Source organism: Balaenoptera musculus, chromosome 17 (genome assembly GCF_009873245.2).
Source record: "Balaenoptera musculus isolate JJ_BM4_2016_0621 chromosome 17, mBalMus1.pri.v3, whole genome shotgun sequence".
In the NCBI taxonomy this organism is placed as follows: Eukaryota; Metazoa; Chordata; class Mammalia; order Artiodactyla; family Balaenopteridae; genus Balaenoptera; species Balaenoptera musculus.
The window spans coordinates 62,601,201-62,623,154 of NC_045801.1; the positions used below are offsets into that span (position 1 = coordinate 62,601,201).

At 41.0% G+C, this 21,954-nt stretch overlaps 2 protein-coding genes across 5 annotated transcripts in view; both read right to left on the minus strand.

The window, feature by feature from the left end:
- LY96 (lymphocyte antigen 96) overlaps nucleotides 1-6,887 on the minus strand; it is a 29,153-nt gene extending 22,266 nt beyond the window's left edge. The window contains exon 1 of one of the 2 annotated variants that reach the window (XM_036830474.1): nucleotides 6,688-6,887. In XM_036830474.1, the coding sequence (XP_036686369.1) occupies nucleotides 6,688-6,799 (112 nt within the window). In that variant the 5' untranslated portion in view covers nucleotides 6,800-6,887. The remainder of the gene's footprint in view (nucleotides 1-6,687) is intronic. The other variant, XM_036830473.1, reaches the window with a different exon arrangement.
- Nucleotides 6,888-12,944: 6,057 nt separating this feature from the next.
- On the minus strand, nucleotides 12,945-19,258 carry TMEM70 (transmembrane protein 70). Of its 3 annotated transcripts, none has more exons than XM_036830150.1 (3): nucleotides 19,070-19,258; nucleotides 17,409-17,514; nucleotides 12,945-13,449 (listed from the first exon to the last, which is right to left on the minus strand). In XM_036830150.1, the coding sequence occupies exons 1-3, from the start codon at nucleotides 19,241-19,243 to the stop codon at nucleotides 12,992-12,994; spliced, it is 738 nt and encodes a 245-aa protein (XP_036686045.1). In that variant the 5' UTR covers nucleotides 19,244-19,258; the 3' UTR covers nucleotides 12,945-12,991. The 3 variants fall into 3 exon arrangements, with proteins under 3 accessions (XP_036686045.1, XP_036686044.1, XP_036686043.1); XM_036830149.1 differs by having other exon boundaries at nucleotides 18,803-19,138; XM_036830148.1 differs by having other exon boundaries at nucleotides 18,791-19,138.
- Between the last annotated feature and the right edge of the window lie 2,696 nt (nucleotides 19,259-21,954).

Consider the following 21,954-nt stretch of genomic DNA (forward strand, 5'->3'; position numbering starts at 1 on the left):
GTTGGTCTGATTATGATGAAACCATCGACAAGTCAATGCAATCAGGCAAATGTTCAGAATACCCCTATGGGTGCTCAGTGTTAAGCCAGCACCAGAGCAAGGCAGAGTGGGGTAGGGTGGGATGAGGGTGGAGAATAGAAGGGTAACCTTAATCTTTATGTCAGGAAGCCTAAGATTTTTCTAGGAAGACAAGACCACCATACATTAAAAAAATCAGATATAAGAATCAAAAGATCACATAACAGTACATAGCATGTGATTTTTAATTTATTTGCAAAGGTTTGGGAGCTAACGGAAAATAGCTTTATTACTTTAAAGTCACCATGTTTATGGTAAAATTCTACATTTGGTTTATTAAATACCACAGAAAGTAGTGACGAGGTTCAGCAAAAGCACAGTACAAGAGCCTCTGGTGTCCCCTGCAACCACAAATGTCAGCATTGCGAATCCACCATAGCACTTTTTCCCACTGAGCTCTGCCTCAGAATCCTTCTTAACCCAAGAGTCCAGGCAACTGCAGTTGGCACAGGAAATGAAACCAGTGCCACCCTGAGTGTTGGTATTAAGTACTATTGGAGATCAAGGGAGGAAGCATTAGCTGGAGTTGAACCATCACAGCACTTCATTTTACCTCTTTAACAGAATTTCCATTACATAAATATGCAGTTCCTTCTGACAGGAATGCCCTGTCCTCATCGGTCTAGAAACTCCTTGTCTGCCTTCAAAATGTACTCAAATATCAACAGTGCTGTTAAGTCTTCCTTGACTCCTCCACACCTCCCCAGTCCGACAGCCACAAACACACTATCATTCACAGTACTTGATCATCCTTCGATGGTCATTTAAAATGTTTACTACAATTATTTGCTTGCATGTCAGTTTTCTTCATAAAAATAGCACAAGCCTTGAGGGCAGGAAGCATGTCTCATTCATTTTTCATGTCTCTTGCGCATAACACACTGTAGATAATGAATGTGTGTTTATTCACTTCTGCTTAGCACCAAATATTGCTCTAGGCACTAGAGAAACAATGAACAAGACAGGCAAGGGCCCGGCTCTTGATAAATGTGCACTCTAGTAAAGAAATCAAACAGGGCCATGAGAGAAAGACTGAGTGTACGGTGGGGATGGAGGAGTTGGGGGTGGCAATGGGTAGAGATACCTCAACTACAGTATCCAGTAAGTGAGTGACAGAAAGCAACCAACCCTGTGGACATTGTAATCAGGAGTACAGACTCATAGGTGACAATGACTTTGACATGTTCAAGCAACAAAAACAAACACACACACATAGATACACAAAGACTGTTACATGAGATACATATAATAGACAAAGTCACAGAGACAGACAGTAGAGGTTACCAGGGACTAGGGGGGAGGAAGAAATGGGGAGTTACTGTTTAATGGGTACAGAGTTTCTGTTTGGGATGATGAAAAATTCCAAAAATGGATAATGGTGATAGTTGCAAAGTGATGTGAATGTACTTAATATCATTGAATTGTACACTTAAAAATCATTAAAAGGGTAAATTTTATGCTGGTTATATTGGTAATACAAACAATAACCATAATAATAATATAGGTCAGTGTAAATGGAAAATAATGAGGGAGGGTGGGAATCATGGGAATCATAGGAATCAGACAGGTAGGCAAGGGCCATCTCGAGGGGTCTTGGACGCCTTGGTACAAAGTTGGGATTTCACTCTAATTGTAGTGAAACGCCACTGGGGGGCTTTAAGCAATTGAAATAACATTATATAACTTATTTACATTTTTAAAAGATCTCTCTGGTCTCTATGCTAAGAACTGATTGTATGGAGGCAAGAATTAAAGTGGAGAAAGGACAATTTAAGAGGATGTTGCAGAGGCCAGAGAAGAGACGAAGGTGACATGAGTGGTGAGCAAAGGAAAGTGAAAAGTAGTTGGCTTTAACTATTTACAATAGCCAAGACGTGGAAGCAACCTAAATGTCCATCGACAGAGGAATGGATAAAGAAGATGTGGAATATACAATAGAATATTACTTGGCCATAAAAAAGAATGAAATAATGCCATTTGTGGCAACATGGATGGACCTAGATATTATCATACTAAGTGAAGTAAGTCAGACAGAGAAAGACAAATACCATATGATATCATTTATATGTGGAATCTAAAAAAAAGATACAAAGGAACTTATTTACAAAACAGAAACAGATTCACAGACATAGAAAACAAACTTACGGTTATCAAAGGGGAAAGGTGGGGAGGAGGGATAAATTAGGAGTTTGGGATTAACATATATACACTACTATATATAAAATAGATAATCAACAGGACCTACTGTGTAGCACAGGGGACTCTACTTAATATTCTGTAATAACCTATATGGGAAAAGAATCTGAAAAAGAATGGATATTTGTAGATGTATAACTGAATCACTTTGCTGTATACTTGAAACTAATACAACATTGTAAATCAACTATACTCCAATATAAAATAAAAATCAAATTAAAAAAAAAAAAGTAGTTGGGGAATTCCCTGGCGGTCCAGTGGTTCAGACTTGGTGCTTTCACTGTGATGGACTGGGCTCAATCCCTAGTCAGGGAACTAAGATCCCAAAAGCCACACAGTGGGGCCAGAAAAAAAAAAAAAAAAAAAAAAGTAGTTGGCTTTAGAATATATTCTGGGGATATTAAAAACGGAATCATCGATAAATTCGATGTGGAAAATAAGGGAAAGAGATAATTAAGGATACCCTTGGTTTGGGGGTAAGGAATTAGGTGGATGATGAGATAGGGAAGATTTAGGAAGAAACAGATTTGGAAAGGAGTATAAGAGTCCTTGGGCTTCCCTGGTGGCGCAGTGGTTGAGAATCTGCCTGCCAATGCAGGGGACATGGGTTCGAGCCCTGGTCTGGGAAGATCCCACGTGCCGCGGAGCGACTAGGCCCGTGAGCCACAACTACTGAGCCTGTGCGTCTGGAGCCCGTGCTCAGCAACAAGAGAGGCCGCGATAGTGAGAGGCCCGCGCACCGCGATGAAGAGTGGCCCCCACTTGCTGCAACTAGAGAAAGCCCTCGCACAGAAACGAAGACCCAACATAGCCAAAGATAAATAAATAAATAAAAAATTTAAAAAAAAAAAAAAAAAAAAGAGTCCTACCTCCAAATGGCTCTTAGACTTACCAGTGGCCATGTTGAGTTTGCAGAATAAACAAATGAATCCTGGTGATATGTATAGTTATCCCTCCTACTACACATAAGTAAGACAAAAGCCAGAGGTTCCTTGAAGATACCAGCTACATCTTAACATAACCTTTGCATTCTCAGTATTCCTCAGCATAATAATGAAACCTAATGCCTGTTAAAGACGTATTAAACTGAATTAAATTCAACTGACTTGACTAGGCTCTGTAAGGGAGGTAGGACTTTTGATGGACCTCAGAGGTTTCCATGAAACAGAAAGATGGACACGAATATTTCAGGTTAGAGAATAGTACACATATATATCAACAGAAGTATAAATAAAGGCCAGTAAAGAGGCTGGCCTGCTTGGAGTTGGGGGGGACCCTCCAGATGCCAAGATACACTCACTTAGCTGGGAGGACCATGCTGCAACCATACGTCCAATCAGTCAGCAAGTCCTGTCGGCTCCATCTACAGAATACTTCCAGAACCAGACCCCTCCTCATCACCTCCACTGCTCCCCCTCCGGTCCGAGTCACCATTCTCTCGCTCACCTGGATTACTGCAACAGCTTCCCAACAGGTCGCCTGCTTCCACCTTTGCCGCCTTACAGGTTATTATCAACCCGGGAGTCAGACCAGGCTTTGCTCATAGTAAAAGATAAAGTCGTTCCCTGACCTACATGGCCCTCACCCTCTGCCCATTCCCTTCTATGTCATCTTCTGCTACCTGCCCCCACACTCATTCCATCGCAGCCACGCTGGCCTCCTTGCTATCCCTCCATCACCAGCCGTGTTCCCACCTCAAGGCCGTTGTTCTTGCTCTTCCCTCCACCCCTTCTGCTGGATATGGGCGTGGCTCACTCCCTCAACTATTCCTGTCCTCGCTGAACATCACCTTCTCAGTAAGGCCTTCCTTGCCCGTCCTAATTTAAAATGCAACCCCCATCCCCATCTCGGTACTCTCTATCCCCTCCCCTGCTTTATTTTTCTCTCACAGCAATCACCACCATTTGACATGCTGAATATTTCACTGATCGAAACTCCAGGAGGGCCGTGACGTTTGTCTTGTTGTTCACTGCTAGATAATACCCTCAGTGTCTAGAACAGGCACATGCCAGGTGCTCAGTGAATATTGGTTTAATTAAATAATCCATTAATTCCTTAAGTTTCAGGACTATCCATAGCCAAAAAAAGGTTAGAGCTGAGCCTAAGAACTCTAGGTTGCGGACGGTGTGTGTCCAGGGCTCTGCGGACTGACTCAGACAGCCACATTTTCTGCCTTTTCCAAAGGTGGAGGATAAAACAGCCAATTCTTGCCATTTCTGTATGTTATGCGCTGAACTGTGCTCTCCTTAAATTCATATGTTGAAGTTCTCATCCCCAGTACCTCAGAATGTAACTGTCTTTGGAGACAGGGCCTTTAGGAGGTGATTAAGTTAAAATGAGGTCATTAGGGTAGGCCCTAATCCAATACCGTTGGTGTCTTAGAAGAAGAGGAGATTTAGACATACAGGGGGTCACCAGGAATGAGTGCATACAGAGAAAAAGCCATTTGAAGACATGGCAAGAAGACAGCCATCTGCAAGCCAAGGAGAGAGGCCTCAGAAGGAAACCAAACCTGCTGACCCTTGATCTTGGATTTCCTGCCTCCAGAACTGTGAGAAATAAATTTCTGCTGTTTAAGCCACCCAGTCTGTGATGTTTTTTATGGCAGCCCCAGCAAACAGGTATACTGTGTATGCCCAGTAGCTTGGCCAAATGGGAATCATCCTCACAGAAGGGACTGAATTGTCGTCACCAACATCCTGACAATAATACCTAGAGGGATCAGTGCTTCCCACAAATGACGCATTTCCATCTCAGCCAGGACGGATTCTCTAAGGCAGGGAAAGGTTGACGTGGCAGGGGCAGGGGAGAGGGGCACGGCAGCAAGCAGGGTCTCGCTTAGCTGTACGTCCCACCTGCTCTCCACGGTCCCTACATCCGTGGGGCAGCAGGAAAGGACCACAGAATTTCTCAGCATTGGAGAGAAACAGATAAAATCCCTCCTCAAAAATCAAATCAGAAGACAAATTGAGTTAGTGTTACTAGAAGATTAAAAGCTAAATAATAATATGAAGTGTTATATAAATAAAGGCCATAGGAAATACAGCACAGAGAAGGTGGCATAATCAATGCATGGAGTAGAAGCGCCAAAGGAGAGGAGAGAAGGGGGCCAAGTGCGCTGAAGAGGGCCTGGAACAGGGCAGTGTAAACTGACCTTGCGGGGTGGGGAATTTTCAGGGAATTCAGCACAATCACAGACAGAAAAAAAAGCCACCAGTCTGAGACTAGTCACACACTTAGGTCTTGTTCCCACATCTGGCAATTACCCTAATTCCCCAGAAGTAACTTTATATTAATATTTGCCAGAGTGCATTTGCAGGATTGTAAACACACACTCAAAAAATAAAACAAAATAAAACGGAAAATTGGGGGATTAAATAGGTTTCTTTATTGCAGAACTTCTCAGAACTCAAAGTACATTTGTAAATCTCCCCCAAATGATTAGACCATAAATCCTTTTTTCCCATGAGGATTTCAGCTAGCAAGTATTTTCGGGAGCATCCCCTTAAACCTTTCTGATATCACTAGTGGGTAGAAAAGGCCAACCAATCTATGGTGAACAACACAGTGCAAAGCACCAAACCAAAACAGTAGTCAAGCCCCGAAGCTGTGCTTTCAGACCAGCAGATATTTGTAGAGAAAGAGGGAAAACTGAACAAAACAAGATAAAACAAAACAACAGTGATCCAACCAGTAAATAGCATTAGAGTGTGGCTGATTTTTTTTTTTAAGTAATCAATATTATTGTTTCTATGTGGCTCTGTGCTAAAAATTTTACCTCAAAACAATCCTTGTAAAATGGGTTCAAAAATCACTTTCACTTTACAGATAAAAAACCTGAGGCACAGAGAGGCTAAGACTTTGCTCAAGGTCACACAGTAACTGACAGAATCAGCCTTACAACCAATTAGGGAGGTAAGTCCAAGAGCCTTCAAAAACCACAGCCTGAAACACTTACAGAGCACCTGTTATACACCCAACATAACGTTGGGGAAAAAAAAAATCATTGCCTGGAGCTATAATCAATTCCAAGCAGCAGCTAGGACTGTTCTACCTTCTCAAGAAGACCGGGTCAGTCTTGGGCCTGAGGCAAAATCTCAGAAGCAGATAGTTCTGCCCAGACTGGGAAGAATCTGAAACTGGGTTCAAGGTAGAGACAGCTGACCACAGGAAAGGACAGAAGCACTTGGAGGTCAAGTGCAACACAGTTCAGAGACCTGTGAGGCCGGTGACGGATGGAGAAAATCCACCCAGGGCAGGAACCAGACATCACTTTTGCTGCCAGCAGCCTCCCCGGCAGCTGGAACATACGGTCATTTCCTGCATCCCGGCGACAGCGGAAAAAGGTTCCTGTGAAAACTTGCCCTTGGAACAGATGACATTATGAGTACCTGCTTTTGCTCTCGTACTTACCACAGTAGGAGTACCAAACACTTGTGTCAGAGGAGTTGCAGATCCAGAGTTTCTCTCCAGGTTCAGTAAATGTGGAAGAAAACAGGGTGGAAAAAAGCATAAATGGGAACATGATTCAGTATCTTCAAAACTTTAAAAATGCAACGACAATCAGTAACTAATCATCAGACTCTTCCTTTTTAATAAGTAGAAAAAATTTAACTTAGTCATCAGTCACATGATTTCTGAGTTCCTATCCAACTGTTTCCTCTTTTGAATGTGTGTGTGTGTGTGTGTGTGTGTGTGTGTGTGTGTTTAATATCTGAGCACTTCCTGCAAGAGGAAAGGAAAATGATTCAGAATGTACTCTTTGCGAACACATGATACAAATGAGAGCACAGAGCTTTAAAAACAAAACCAGTACTTCCCAATCAATAGTAAAAAAACCAGCCTGTAGGTCTTCTTTAGAAGATCAAAAGACTAGCACTCTTTATCCCTCTGCATTGCTATTCTCTCTCCCACAAGTTCTTTTTTTTTTTAAACCCTAAGCACCCCCTCCTATTCCTTCTTTCTTTATTTATGGCCATGCTGCTGGGCTTGGAAGCGTGGAGTCCTAACCGCTAGACCGCCAGGGAATTCCCTCCCACAAGTTCTTTATACAACAATTCTCATGGCCAGAGAGCAGAACCTAAAGCTCTGAACTGAACAGGCTCATGCAAAGTGTTTCTGCTCGGCAACAGGTTCAGCCAAAGGGTAGAGCCCGGCTGGATGAGACCCCAGACACAGGACATTAGCTGTAGTTCTGCATGGTGGGTGGGAGGGTCTCACCAGGCTTGAGAATGCACTCACTTTAGCAAACTACAGGTCCAGGGAATACCTTAAAATGGTCATTATTTTGTGTGTGGAATGTATTTCATTCCAAAACTCTCACTTTGTTCTAGAAAGACAGCCACCGCTTTAGATGCTTTGCTACCTGAAATTCTTTAAAGGACATGGTCTGGGATTAGTAGCCAAAAAATGGCATGGAGTCGGGGCCTTAAAAACCTACAAGTTTAGAGGAAAATAATCATATTTGTAAAAGGTTTTACTAAAGAACTGTACTACTTTCCCATTTTTTTAAAGGTAAAAATCCATGGGGTGGGGCGTAGTCTGGGGAAATGGGGAGTTGCTCAATGGGTATTGTTTCAGGTTGGCAAGGTGAAAAAGTTCTAGAGATCTGTTGCACAGCAATGTGAATACAGTTAACACTACTGAACCGTACACTTAAAATTGGTTAAGATGGAGAATTCCCTGGAGGTCCAGCGGTTAGGACTCCATGCTTCCACTGCAGGGCACATGGGTTTGATCCCTGGTTGGGGAACTAAGATCCCACAAGCTGCCCAGTGTGGCCAAAAAAAAAAAAAATGTGGTTAAGATGGTAAATTTTATGTTATACGTATTTTCCACAATTTAAAAATATATTTTTTAAGTGGGGGGAAAAAAAGAGGACAAATCCATGAACGCTTCTAGTAGTCTCAAAATACCATTTCCCACTAAAGGGAACAAATACTCTAGAGAAATTACTGTTTCCAGGTCTGAGGCAGGAAAGGTTCAAGATGAGCCTAAAACATCTGATCATATTAGACACCCAATTTGATGACAGTCCCATTGACCAAAGATGGGTTTCCTATTGTTACTGTAACAAATAACCACAAACTTAGTGCCCTAAAAACAATACAAATGGGGAATTCCCTGGCAGTCCAGTGGTTAGGACTCTAATTTTCACTGCTGAGGGCCCAGGTTCGATCCCTGGTCGGTGAACTAAGATCCCACAAGCCATGCTATGCAGAAAACACACACACACACAATACAAATGAATTCTCTTACAGTTCTGGAGGTCAGAAGTCTGAAATCAGTTTCAATGGGCTAAAAGCAAGGAGTCAGCATACCCAGTTCTTCTGGAGACTCCAGGGGAAGACTGTTTACTTGCCTTTTTCAGTTTGAGAGCTGCAATCCTTCCATTCCTCCATCTTCAAAGTTCAGCACTGTCCTCTCTGCTTCCATCATCACATCGCCTCTCCTCTGATACCCTGCCTCCCTGTTATAAGGACCCTGTGATTACACTGGAACCATTTGGATAATCCATGATAATCTCCCCAACTCAAGATCCACCTATAAAATCCCTTTTGCCATTTAATGTAACATTCACAGCTTCCAGACATGAACATTCAGCCTACCTGTAGACTATTACTATCATTAATAAGATAGTAACTGCGATGAATTGAAATATATCAAATATATTCAAATCAATAAGTTCATAATAATTTTTTTAAAGTCTAATCAGCAGATGATGCTAGGAAACCAACTCTATTTTGAAAACTGATAAAGGGAAAGAATCAAGCATTTATCCTGACTTTTCTATAGAAACTGAACTACTGGTAACCAAATAGTACAGAGAGGCAAGCTTCCCTTGCCTTCTCATACTCTTTTCTCTACTTTTAAAAGTATTTCAGCTAATATATGAAAAAGGAATGATAGAATATAACCATTTTGCAACACCTAATGAATTAGTAAACTTGGGCACTGAGCATTAGTTGCTAACGTCACAGAGAGAGAGACAGAAAGACATTGTATACTTCTTGATGGATGAACATGGTGGTAGCCAACCTCCAAGATGGCTCCCAATGATCCTTACTTCTTGGTATGCAAATCCTTGTGTAGCCCCCTCCAACAATGTATGAGGGTGACTGCGTAACTAAGAAAATATTGCACAATGATAATGTGCAACTTCCAAGGTAGATCATAAAAGACATTTTACCCTCTACCTTGCTCTCCTGGATCAATTGCTCTGGGGGAAACAAGTAGCTCTAAAGAGAGATCCATGTGGCAAGAAACCAAGGCCTCCTCCCAAAAGACGAGCACCAATTTGTCATTCATGTGAGTGAGCCACCTTGGAAGCAGTTCCTCCTGCCCCAGCCCAGCCTTCAAATGACAGGAGCACCGGCTGATATCTTGACTGCAACCCCATGAGAGTACCTGAGCCACACCCCCTCAATTAAGCCATTCCCAAATACCTGACCAACAGACACTGTGCAATATCATAAACGTTTGTTGATGTTTTAAACCTCTAAGTTTTAGGGGCAATTTGTTATGCAACAATAGAAAAATAATACAAACAACATCAGCTATGAATCAGTCTTATCCAAAATAATCAAACCTCAACCTGATGAAGCCTCAATTTATAGCAAATACAGTAGACAGACAAACATGGTAAACTACACCTTGGGGATATAATCAGAAAATCTAGACCATGAAAACATAATATAGGACAAAAAACTCAGTTTCTTCAACAGATGATTTGCAAGGGGTGGGGGGGTGGGGGTGGGCAACAAAGTGAAAGAGGGAATACCCTGGCACTCCAGTGGTCAGGATTTCGTGCTTCTGCTGCCGGGGGCTGGGTTTGATCCCTGGTTGGGGAACTAAGATCTCACATGCCGTGTGGCAGGGCCTGAAAAAACAAAAACAAAATGAAAAATATAGAGGGGCCCATAGATTAGAAGTCTTAAAAGACACTTGGAAAATAGGTGTGAATAAGGTGGGAACTTTAATTAGATCTTAATCCAAACAAAATGGGGGAGGGGGGGGAAATTATGAAACAATTGGAAATTTAAGCAGACTGGATATTTGATAACACTGGGGTCAAGGGCAGCTTAGGTATTATGATGGTATTGTTATTTTTTTAAGTCTTTATCTTGTAGAGTTACAAAATTAAATATTTAAGAAAGAAATCTTATGATGTCTGGGATTTGGTTCCAAATAAAAGTAGAGAGCAAGTGGTCTAGATGAAACAATGAATCTGGATGATAGAGTCACTTTTTCTGAAAAAATCAGAATACAATTTTAACGAATGTGTCCAAGCTAAGGCTGTCATTCATACCTAATGACCGTTTTGTTACTTTTGCTTCCAAAAGCTGAAGTCTTTCAGTACGATGTAATCTACGTTGAGGAAAAGGATTACATCTTATTGTCAAAGGGTATACTATCTGATGTAACCCAGAGGTCCAATGGGATCACCCTGCCCTTTGAGACTCAAATAAAACTGACTCAATATCCTTCCCTTAGGTAGAGGGAGACTCACCACCTTCCTAATCTTTCCAAGATTACTCTGCCTGGGGAGAGGGTAGTAAAGTGGCATGGAAGGACGTGCGTATATTTCTTACCTTGGCCTGAGCTGTTTCTGCAGACTTATTTCAGTGATGAATCATTATGGTATCCTATGCATGCTGATCCTTTTCTACATCTTGGTCTCACTCCAAATCATGCCCTTGAGAAGTCATCTTTCTCATGTAGTCTTTTAAGCCTTTTTTCTTTTCTCTAAACAATCTGAGGAATTATTTTTTTTATTAATTAATTTATTTATTTTTGGCTGTGTTGGGTCTTTGTTTCTGTGCGAGGGCTTTCTCTAGTTGCGGCGAGCGGGGGCCACTCTTCATCGCGGTGCGTGGGCTTCTCACTGTCGCGGCCTCTCTTGTTGCGGAGCACAGGCTCCAGATGCGCAGGCTCAGTAGTCGTGGCTCACGGGCCCAGTTGCTCCGCGGCATGTGGGATCTTCCCAGACCAGGGCTCGAACCCGTGTCCCCTGCATTGGCAGGCAGATTCTCAACCACTGCGCCACCAGGGAAGCCCCTGAGGAATTATTGATACTCATAAAAATAGGATTTTCACTCCACTCCACAGGTGACAAAATGGTTGCATGGATACGGGACATTTAAAGAAAGAGATAGGATGTACTAAAAACAAGTTATGAGAAAACTGACCCTTGAGAGAAAACTTTGAAATGTTAACAACACTGTTTTCTTCTAATATTTATCTAACATTTGATAATGAGTATTTGATTATGGAATAATCTTTCTACAGAAAGATATAAATTACATTAACTGCTAAGATAGCAACAGGTCCATATGTAGGTGACAGAGGACAGAAAAGCAGACAGGCAGAGGCCCAAACTGAGGACAGAGGTGGTGGCAGCTTGTTCATCTGAGAATAGAGCCCGCCCTCTACTAAGACCACAAGCCGGCTGATCCAACAGAGGGCAGGCTCTAAGTCTCAGAAAGATGAGCACTGTTCTACCTTAAGCTGTCTCCTATAACCTTCTAGCAGCTTCAGACTTGAATGATCTTTCCCCTAAGAACTAGTGATGTCCCTGCTGCTTCTCCACCCACCTCCCTCATACACAGGCAAGCCAGAAAGATTAATCATCGTGGCAGGTGATAGATGTTAGGCAGCTCTCTACAGACTGGGTGTTTTGTTCTTAACTGTGACTCTGGCAACTAGCCCAGTACCTGACACCCTCTAGGCACTTAATCAGTATCTACTAGTCTAAATAGCATGATTTGAGGCCCTTTGTTCCTGGCTGAAAATCCTTCACAAGAACCAACTTAACATTAGCATGGAGACTTTTATTTTATAAAAGGTACTATCCATCTATGTAGTACATGCAATTTTCCCACTGTGATAGGGTGTAACAAAGGAGAGTGCACATGGAGGGACAAATGGAACCACTGAGGACGATACTACTTAGGTCGCCACTTCCCCAAGAGCTAACCACACCCTACTGGACATGGATATCTTTAACGTGGGCAGCCATGCCAGAGAAGATAGGCAAAAACCTGTGCTCTGAGCCAAAGCAAGCAGATTAACAGTTTCCCATAATCTGTGAATTTTTAAAGAGTTTTCAATGTGGGCAAAGGTAATATCTACATCCTTAGAAAAATCCAAACACAAAGGAAAAATAACTTTCCCATTTGCTTCTGACATCCAATCCTCAGCTGAGAGGCAATCACACTTATTATATAAAAGTAACCATGCATATGTCAGCATACACATGTATTTTCACACCCTTTTTTTTTTCACACACACACACACACTGTATTTTATTTTTACAAGAGATAGACTGACACCAAGCATTGTACATGGATGACCACAACAAAAGCAACGATTGCAATTACCAAACATGAAACACACTCATACTATGTCATAATATTGACATTCAGTCCAGTAATCCTCCACTGTAACAGCTCCTTTACTTTGCAGTGAAAATTGATTTGTATATTCTTTGCCTCTGAGCACCCTTTTAACACAAATGATAAGAGTATTGTATGTTTTGTTTTTCAAACATAACTTTTTTTATTATAAAGGAACATAGTTCTCTGGAAATTAAAAGTTCTGTGATACAATTTCAAATTATGTTTTTAACAATCAGTCACTAACAAAAATCAAAAGTAAAGGCAATTATTATACACTGGAACATAAATCACATTTAAGCACAAACATAAAAACGATAGACTCATTTCTCTTCTTTAAGCTGTTTCTTTTCACTGGCTTCTTCCACATCAAAAGTGAATGGCTTGTCATAACCCATTAGATGGTTGTAGTCTTCAGGGTTTGGAAAGAGTGCTGGATTAACTAACAGTGATTTTGTTTTAGCATAAAAGGTGGTAAACACATGTGTGCTATTTGGAATCTTCACGTCATTCTGGTGGAACACTGTACTTGTTTCCAAAAGCACAACGTTGTAAGTAATGGCTTTGTAAGTGTCTGTTGTGGCCTCATGGTACAACCGAATGACGTAGCCTTTTGTAAGAAAGTGAAGCAGTGCTGGAGTGATCACTGTAAAGCTTCCTATGATGCCATAAAATAAGATTTGCAAAGGCAGACTTCCAAATATAATATTATTTTGTGCAAAAATGTACGGTAGAAATGCAAGGCTGATCAGACTTGTAGAGTAAGAAAAACATTTCACACCTAAATAAGAAAAAAAAATGGGAGATTAACACTTTCAACTTTTATAAAAGAATCAACCTATCCAATTAATTCTTCCACCTTTCTCCCTACAACATCATCATCAAAACAACAAAACCAAAACACCTATATAGTGCTTATTATATTCCAGGCTCTATTTTAAGCACTTTACATATTTCATTCATGAAATCTAGAAAAAAGCCCTATGAGACTGATGTATGACTATCATCATCATCACTCCCATTTAAAAGATGAGACAATATGAGGTACTTGCTCAATGTCACATAGCTACCAAGTAGCTGTGCTGGGATTTAAACCCAGGCAATCTGACTCTAGGGTCCAGGCTGTTGGCCGTTACAATGCACTGCCTCTCCAGCTGGGAAGTCCGCTTTAGGGTTGACTGGCTTCTATCTCAGTTCCCAATAAAAGGTTTACTATTACTCAAAAATCTTTATGAATACTATAAAAGTTAATTCAGTCAGCAGATAATCAAATAAAGCTCTCTATTAACAAGCACTTCCACAGATCTAACATAAAATGTTCAAATATGAGGCTAACTTTTTCAGGCTAAGTGCCCAGCATTAAAACAGCAAATTAAAAAACAAACAAACAAAAAACACCACCAGTGGTTAAGAAACATATGGGAAAGGTAATCAACTTCTTTACCAAGGAAAAACATTCAAGTTAAAATAGTGAGATATTTTTACTTATCACGTTAGAAAGATTAAAAAACCAGTGACTTCTGAACTGTATACTTAAAAATGGTCAAAATGGTAACTTTTACTTTATGTCTATTTTACCACAGCAAATAAATAAATAACTTAAAATGTAAATTTTCTTAGTTTGAAGGTACAATTTTAACATGATCAAATACCATCTGTTTGGAAAACAGACAAGTTGAGATCCTAGAAGGGTTGATTATAGTTATTTCGGAAAAACAAAGGAAGCAAAAAAGGGGGGAGGGTTAGATACTAAAACATAAGATTCTATAATTAAAATAGTGTGGTACTGGCTCAGTACATAAACAGATCAATGGGAAAAAACGGGAAATCTAGACACAAACCTAACTGCATATGGAAATTTAGTATAGAACAAAGATACAATCTAAAATAAGTGGTGCTGGGACAACCAGATTCAGAGAAAATTCAATCTATCCCTCATACCATATACCAGGAAAACTCCAAATAATCCAGAGATTTAAGTGTATAAAATAAGAAAGGTATAAGAAGAAAATACCCGTGAAGTCCTTTATAATCTAAGAATAGGAAAACTTTTCTAATTATGACCGAAAATACAGAGGCAATCAAGGGGAAAGTTGATACACCTGATCACCTTTTTAAAATGTACATGGACATAAATACCGTAAACAAAGAGACAAATGAGAAAAATATTTACAGCTTATATGACAAAGGGTTAATATCCCCAATACACAAAAGGTTTCTAGTATATGAGAAGAAAATATCAACAACCCAATAAACAAACATGCCAGAAATATAAGCAGACAGTTCAATGAAACAAAAATGCACACGGCCTTTCAACAGATGAAATGATGCTACGCCTCAATCATAAGAAACATTCAATTAAAACCACAGTGAGATACCGTTTTTCCCCCAAACTGGCAAAAACTAAAAATATGACATCATACTCTGTTGGTGAGGCTATAACAAAGCAGACACTCTCATACCTCACTCTTGCTTGAAGGCTTATTTTGCATCAGTAATTTAAAAATAATTCCTTCCCCCCACAGGTAGATGCCATGACATTGGTACACATGGGATTCAATGGGGACCAAGCTGCCTTCTATATAAAAGCCTCCTTAGCCCTTCCAACTACCTGTTTTCCCCATTACTCTTTCACACTATAGTAGGTTGAATAGTGTCCCCTCAAAATTCACATCCATTTAGAACTTTAGAACGTGACCTTATTTGGAAATAGGGTCTTTGCAGACAATTAAAAGTTGAGATGAGATCATACTGGATTACGGTGGGCCCTACGTCCAATGAGAGTATCCTTAAAAGGACAGAACAAGACAAGCAGAGACACAGAGAACGCCGTGCGAAGTAGGTGGCAGAGACTGGAGTTATGCAGCTACAAGCCAAGGAAACATGAAGGATTGCTGGGAGCCACCAGAAGTTGGAAGAGACAAGGACAAGCTCTTTCCTAGAGCCTTCAGACAGCACGGAATGCCAACACCTTGATTTCAGACTTCTAGCCTTCAGAACTGTGAGAATAAATTTTTGTTGTTTTAATCCACCAAGCCTGTGGAAATGTATTGTAAGAGCCCTAGGAAACTTATACATACATACACTTTATTATGCCTGGATTGAAGTAATTGCTATTTTCTAAACATATTCTCATGCCTTTGCTCATACTACTTCCGTGCCTGGGATGCCCTTCTTTCACACGTCTTCATGTTCAAATTCTACTCATCTTAAAATGAGAATATTATGACATCCGTAATTATTTGCTGCTGAATTAACAAGAACCGTCAACTAAAAGTCCCTTCAAATATCTTTAAATTAGGACCCAATTTGGTAGTTTAAATGGTACCGCTATGTTAATGTCTCTCACTCAGTTTTACACAGAAAAAATATTAATCCCTGATAAGTACAGTGACTTCTTATTAATATAATATTGAAGGAACTCAAACATTAAATTCTTCTACAGGTTACAGTTCTAGAACTTTGAATATCATGCGTAGCTCTGCTCTTCCACAAATATTATATCGTACCCACACTAAAATTAATTCCTATCTATATTCTCTTCTCTTCAGAATTGAGTCAAGTGGGAACATGAAAAAAATTGATTAAGCCTTCCCTTCATTTGAAGGAACGGTGTCTGTATTCAGAAAGAAGGGTACCATGGGGGTCACGGTGAACACATCTCAAGGGCATCAATCTAGGTATCCCAGGCTCAATCCAGAGATGAGAAACAGGCTCAGTGGCCCACTCATGTTGTGACTTCTGAAGAAATTTCTACCATCCGAAATTGATTATTCCAATAACTTCAGAACGCCACTCAATACTGATTATAATCAGTCCTTATTCCCAAAAAGTTTTAAATAGCTAAAATTGTATTTTAAACATACTCTATTTTAATGTCACACACTCTTGAGAACTTACAGACGTCCAGATTAAATTTTAGACAACTGGTTAACACCAGCATGATCAAAAACACACATGCAAATGGGGCACAGAAATCTTGTGGCCAACTTGGCTATAAAGTAATCCTCCAGATATTTCAGGTTATACTTTTTTTTTTAAGATTATTAAAATGAAATACAACCTCAGGAACTTGAACAAATCACAAACTTAAGTTCTTCTGACTTTCCCTACTAAAATATTCCATACTAAATACTGAATTATGACCTAAGGAAAGAGCTTTAAACTTGTAGCTATCTAATACACTGCCCTTTCCTTCTCCACGATAACTCCCTACTACCTGGAAAACCACTAAGTAAATATGTTTGCTGAAAATTCTAAGATGACCTAAAAAAATGTAAAGTTAATATATCTTTGAATTATAAAAGTATTACTGCTCATTTTAACTGCAAAATCTAAAAACATATACCGTAAATGTCTACTTACCCGAAATAACTACTAAGAGGTATTCGCCCATATTTTTTTCCTCTGCATATTCAAATATTACATAAACATACACTTTTTGTTCTGTTTTATTTTGTTGCTAAACATCCCGAGAGGTGACCAAAGGATGGAATCTTTAGTGCCCAGCCATAAGATCAGAAAGTCATAAGAGTCTACAAAAACCTTTTTAAATCTCCTAAAAATGCAAAGGTCTTAACCTCTAAATCTTTTATCAACAGACCACAAGAAAAAAATTATAATTTTTCCTTCTGTCTTGCAATTACAAGGTGCTAAAATAATAAGTATCATATGCTAAGAACCTTTTTTATAAGTAAAAGGGGGGGAAAAAAGGAAATATCCTCACTTCTGATTACCCACCAAATACTGTTCGGGCCAGATTCCCAGTATAAATCAGCCTTCCATCTTCTGATTTTTCAAGTTGTGTATGTAAACATCGAACACATCTTTCCCAACAAACAGGTATCTATTGAAACAGAGACCATTATAATGTGAGTACATGATAAATTGCATTTTAGGCCAACTTTTAAATTTTTTTAAGTTTATTTTGAAAAATATAATAAAGAGTAAAAGAGAACTTATCACATGGGGTGATTTAAGGAATTCTTCCAATAATCTACGAAGCTAAAGAAAGCAAACTGAGTAACAGAATGGCTTTCCTTAATTCCACTCACAAGTAGACATTGAATTGGGAGTTTGAACACCTAGGTTTGCATCCCAGCTAGAGGCATTTTAAAGTGTGACCTTAAACAAGTAAAAAGTTAGTGGAATAGTTTCTTCTATTCCACATCACTCTCGCTCAACTGTCAAAGATTTAAATGCATTAGCTTTTTTAAAAAAATTAAGTTTAATTATGTAAGTAAAATACTGCAAATTCAGAAAGTTTAAAGTCCAGACTTCTTTTAATACTTCTAAAATATTTATACTATAGCTAGTATTAAAAAAAAAAAAAAAAGAATAACTCTTTCCCCAAGGGTCTCGTATCCATCCCTTGCTCCTCGCAAGGAAAATATTTTACTTGAACTCCTACATCAAATTTCACAGGAACAAAAGAGTTGCCTGAACCTCTGCAAATGACTTTCACAACACACGCTCTTCAAGATGTAGAAGGCGTGCCTAATCCCTTTATGCTGAAATTTAATGCCATTCCAATTCCAGCGTTGGCCTTTCCTCCCAAATTTCAACCATGTTTGCTAATCCTAATATTTTACAGCGCAGGATTAGGAGACAATTTATTCAGATTCAAATGAGAAGGATTAACGTCTCCATCCCATTTTTCCAAGGAGCAAAGGAATTCCTAAAAATAGAGCCACCTAATAAAAAACAGAACAAACTCAAAATCAGGTTCCCCGAGTTCTTTCAGTTCGGTCTCCACGTGGTGCATCTAATCTCGCTGCAAATTAACCCTTCCGAGCTTGCGCTCGACAGAAAAAAAAAAAAATGAGAGTCCTCACAAGCTCGCTGGATTTGCAACCATCTCTGTAAAGTGACTGGAACCGCCCAGAAAATAAGCACTTTCCAAGGGACACTGCTGGACTCGCGGGGGCTGCGAACCCCGGGAGCACCGGCCTGTTGCCCAGGCCGAAGCCGGCCACTCCTGCCAGCCCCGCAGCACGGGGCTCCTTCAGCACCAGAGCCGCCGTGCAGGCCGGGGAGAAGCTATGGGAGAGCCGGGCTCCCCAGGCCCGGTGCTACTCCCACCCCCGCCCTTACTCGGGTCCGCGAGCCCTCTGACCGCCGACCTGCGCTCGCACCCGACACGGCAGAAGCGTCGCGGCTGCCGACAGCCCCGCGCCCCCGCCGCCGCCCCGCCCCGAGGAGCCTCTGCAGGAAGCCGCCCGCCAGACGGCCGCCCTAGGGCCTCGGAGCGCAGTGGCTGCCCACGGTGCCGTCCTCTTCCCACCGAGCCGCAGGCCGGCCGCCCACGGGCCGCCCAACGCCAGAAGCAGCATCCCGCGCGTGACCAGAAGCGGCGACTGCACTGCGGCGGCAGCCGGGCACGCCGAGGCGCAGCTCCTCACCGGACCGCGGCAGAGACGAGCCGCGCGCTCGCCGCCGCCTGCAGGTCCGCGGGTCGCACTGGCCGCCTGCGCGTGCGCAGAATGGACGGCCCGCCGGCAACCTGCCCAGGCACGCGCGTTCCTTGTGGGCTGAGATCGACCTGACCCTCGCTGCCGGGACCAGCAAATGGCCATTCCGCGCGCTGCTTCCCCTCGTCGGAGTCTGGCGCTCTTTATAACCCTGTGGAAGGACAGAGGGGAGAGACACGCGCGAAGGACAAAGCCTGGAAGCAGGGTTAAATCTTTCATTCTCGTGGGCATCATTTTCTGTGCCCAAAAAACCATTTTCTCTGCGGAAAATGTTTCTAACCTGTTGGCACAGAGGAATAATACAGTGCACGTTTGAACAAAAATGAATAGTAATTTAATCCAACCAGTAGGTTGGTAGAAAATGAGAGGAACTTGTTCATATAATGTTGATACTTGTCAAATTTGTCTTCGGAAATCACTCTCATCCGTTTACACGATTGTTCATTATTTGTTAAGGAGATATTGAGCGCCTCGCCAACTGCCAGGACTAAGTTGGAAGCAGAGGATACAAAGATACTGAATAAAATTGGAAATCCACAATGCTTACATAGTGAGGGAAACACCTAAAAATTAGCTAAAATATAATGCTGAAATATAATTGTAATATACCAATTTACAAAATGCTGCAGAGGCCCGAGAGACAGAATGATTAATTTGGCCTCTGAATGTCCAAAGGTTCAGCTGGGTATTGAGGGATGAGCATTCAACTAGTAAAGGACGCTTTTGTTTTGTATTTCAGAACCATGTTTTTCACCCAATATGGTACTGGCGGGCTTCCCTGGTGGCGCAGTGGTTGAGAGTCTGCCTGCCAATGCAGGGGACACGAGTTCAAGCCCTGGTCCGGGAAGATCCTACATGCCACCGAGCAACTAAGCCCGTGCGCCACAACGACTGAGCCTGTGCTCCAGAGCCCGCGAGCCACAACTACTGAGCCCGCGTGCCTAGAGCCCGTGCTCTGCAACAAGAGGAGCCACCACAGTGAGAACCCTGTGCACCGCAACCAAGAGTAGTTGCTCACAGTAACTAGAGAAAGCCCACGCAAAGCAATGAAGACCCAATGCAGCTAAAAATAAAATAAATTTATAAATAAAATAAAATATATATATGTTATTGGCATAGGAGAGGAACAAACTAATAGTCGAAAATAGTATCATCTTCGCAACTCCAAATCCTGTCTATTTTTTTCTGGGTATCCAGAAGGATAAAATTATACTATTTCTTTATGGATAACTTCACTTTCTTTCTTTCTTTTGTTTGTTCATTGAAGTATAGTTGATTTACAATGTTGTGCTAATTTCTGCACATTATATATTATAGCAAAGTGACTCAGTTACACACATATATACGTTCTTTTGTCATATTCTTTTCCATTATGGTTTATCCCAGGAGATTGGATATAGTTCCCTGTGCTATACAGTAGGACGTTGTTGTTTATCCATTCTAAATGTAATAGTTTGCATCTACTAACCCCAAACTCCCAGTCCATCCCTCCCCCTCCCTCTGCCCCTTGGCAACCACACCTGTTCTCTGTGAGTCTGTTTCTGTTTTGTAGATAGGTTCATTTGTGCCATATTTTAGATTGCACATATAAGTGATATCATATGTCTTTTTCTGACTTAGTATGATAACCTCTAGTGGCATCCATGTTGCCGCAAATGGCATTATTTTGTTCTTTTTTATGGCTGAGTAATATTTCACTGTGTGTGTGTGTATATATATATATATATATATATATATATATATATATATATATATACACCACATCTTCTTTATCCATTCATCTGTCGATGGACATTTAGGTTGTTTCCATGTCTTTGCTATTGTAACTTCCCTTTTTTAAAGTTATCTTCCACTTACCTTTCAAAAACTCTTGTTTTAGTGTAATTCACATTACAAACAATATCAATTAGCCAATATTGTACTGATATGTATGTAAATTTTTCTGTTCATATAGTGTTTTTCTTTAATACCTTTAAAAAGATAAACTGAGGCATGCTAAAATTTTTGAGTTTACTTGAGCAAAAATTTATTCAAATTGGACAGTACCAAAACTGGAAGTGGTCAGGAGCACTCCACTGACAGGAGCTAGGGGCAAGGTTTTTATGGAGAAGATGCACATGCAAAGCAAGGAAATTATTTGATTGGTTATAGCTTATGCCACACTGTGAGGCATGTAGGATCTTAGTTCCACGACCAGGGATCTAACCCATGCCCCCTGCAGTGGAAGCGTGGAGTATTAACCACTAGACCGCCAGGGAAGTCCCTGCTTATAGCTTATGCTGTTGCATTATTTGAGAAAATCTAGTTGTCTGTTTGTGATTGGTTGTTTGTGATTGGTTGTAAATACCTTGAGGTATTTGTAAGAATTGAATCTGGCTTAGCTTCTGGGTTGCTCACTAAACTACCAAGGCATCAGAACCATCTCAGTCTAATGGCCTCTTTGTATGATTACTTCAACAATACATTGAGGGACTTCCCTGGTGGCACAGTGGTTAAGAATCTGCCTGCCAATGTAGGGAACACGGGTTCGAGCCCAGGTCCGAGAAGATCCCACATGCCGCGGAGTAACTGAGCCCGTGTGCCACAACTACTGAGCCTGCACTCTAGAGCCAAGCCAGTGAGCCACAACTACTGAGCCCGCACGTCTAGAGCCCCTGCTCCGCAACAAGAGAAGTCACCGCAGTGAGAAGCCCGCGCACCGCAATGAACAGTAGCCCCCGATCTCAGTGACTAGAGAAAAGCCCGCACAGCAACAAAGCCCCAACGCAGTCAAAAATTAATTAAATAATTAATTTAAAAAATATATATATATATTG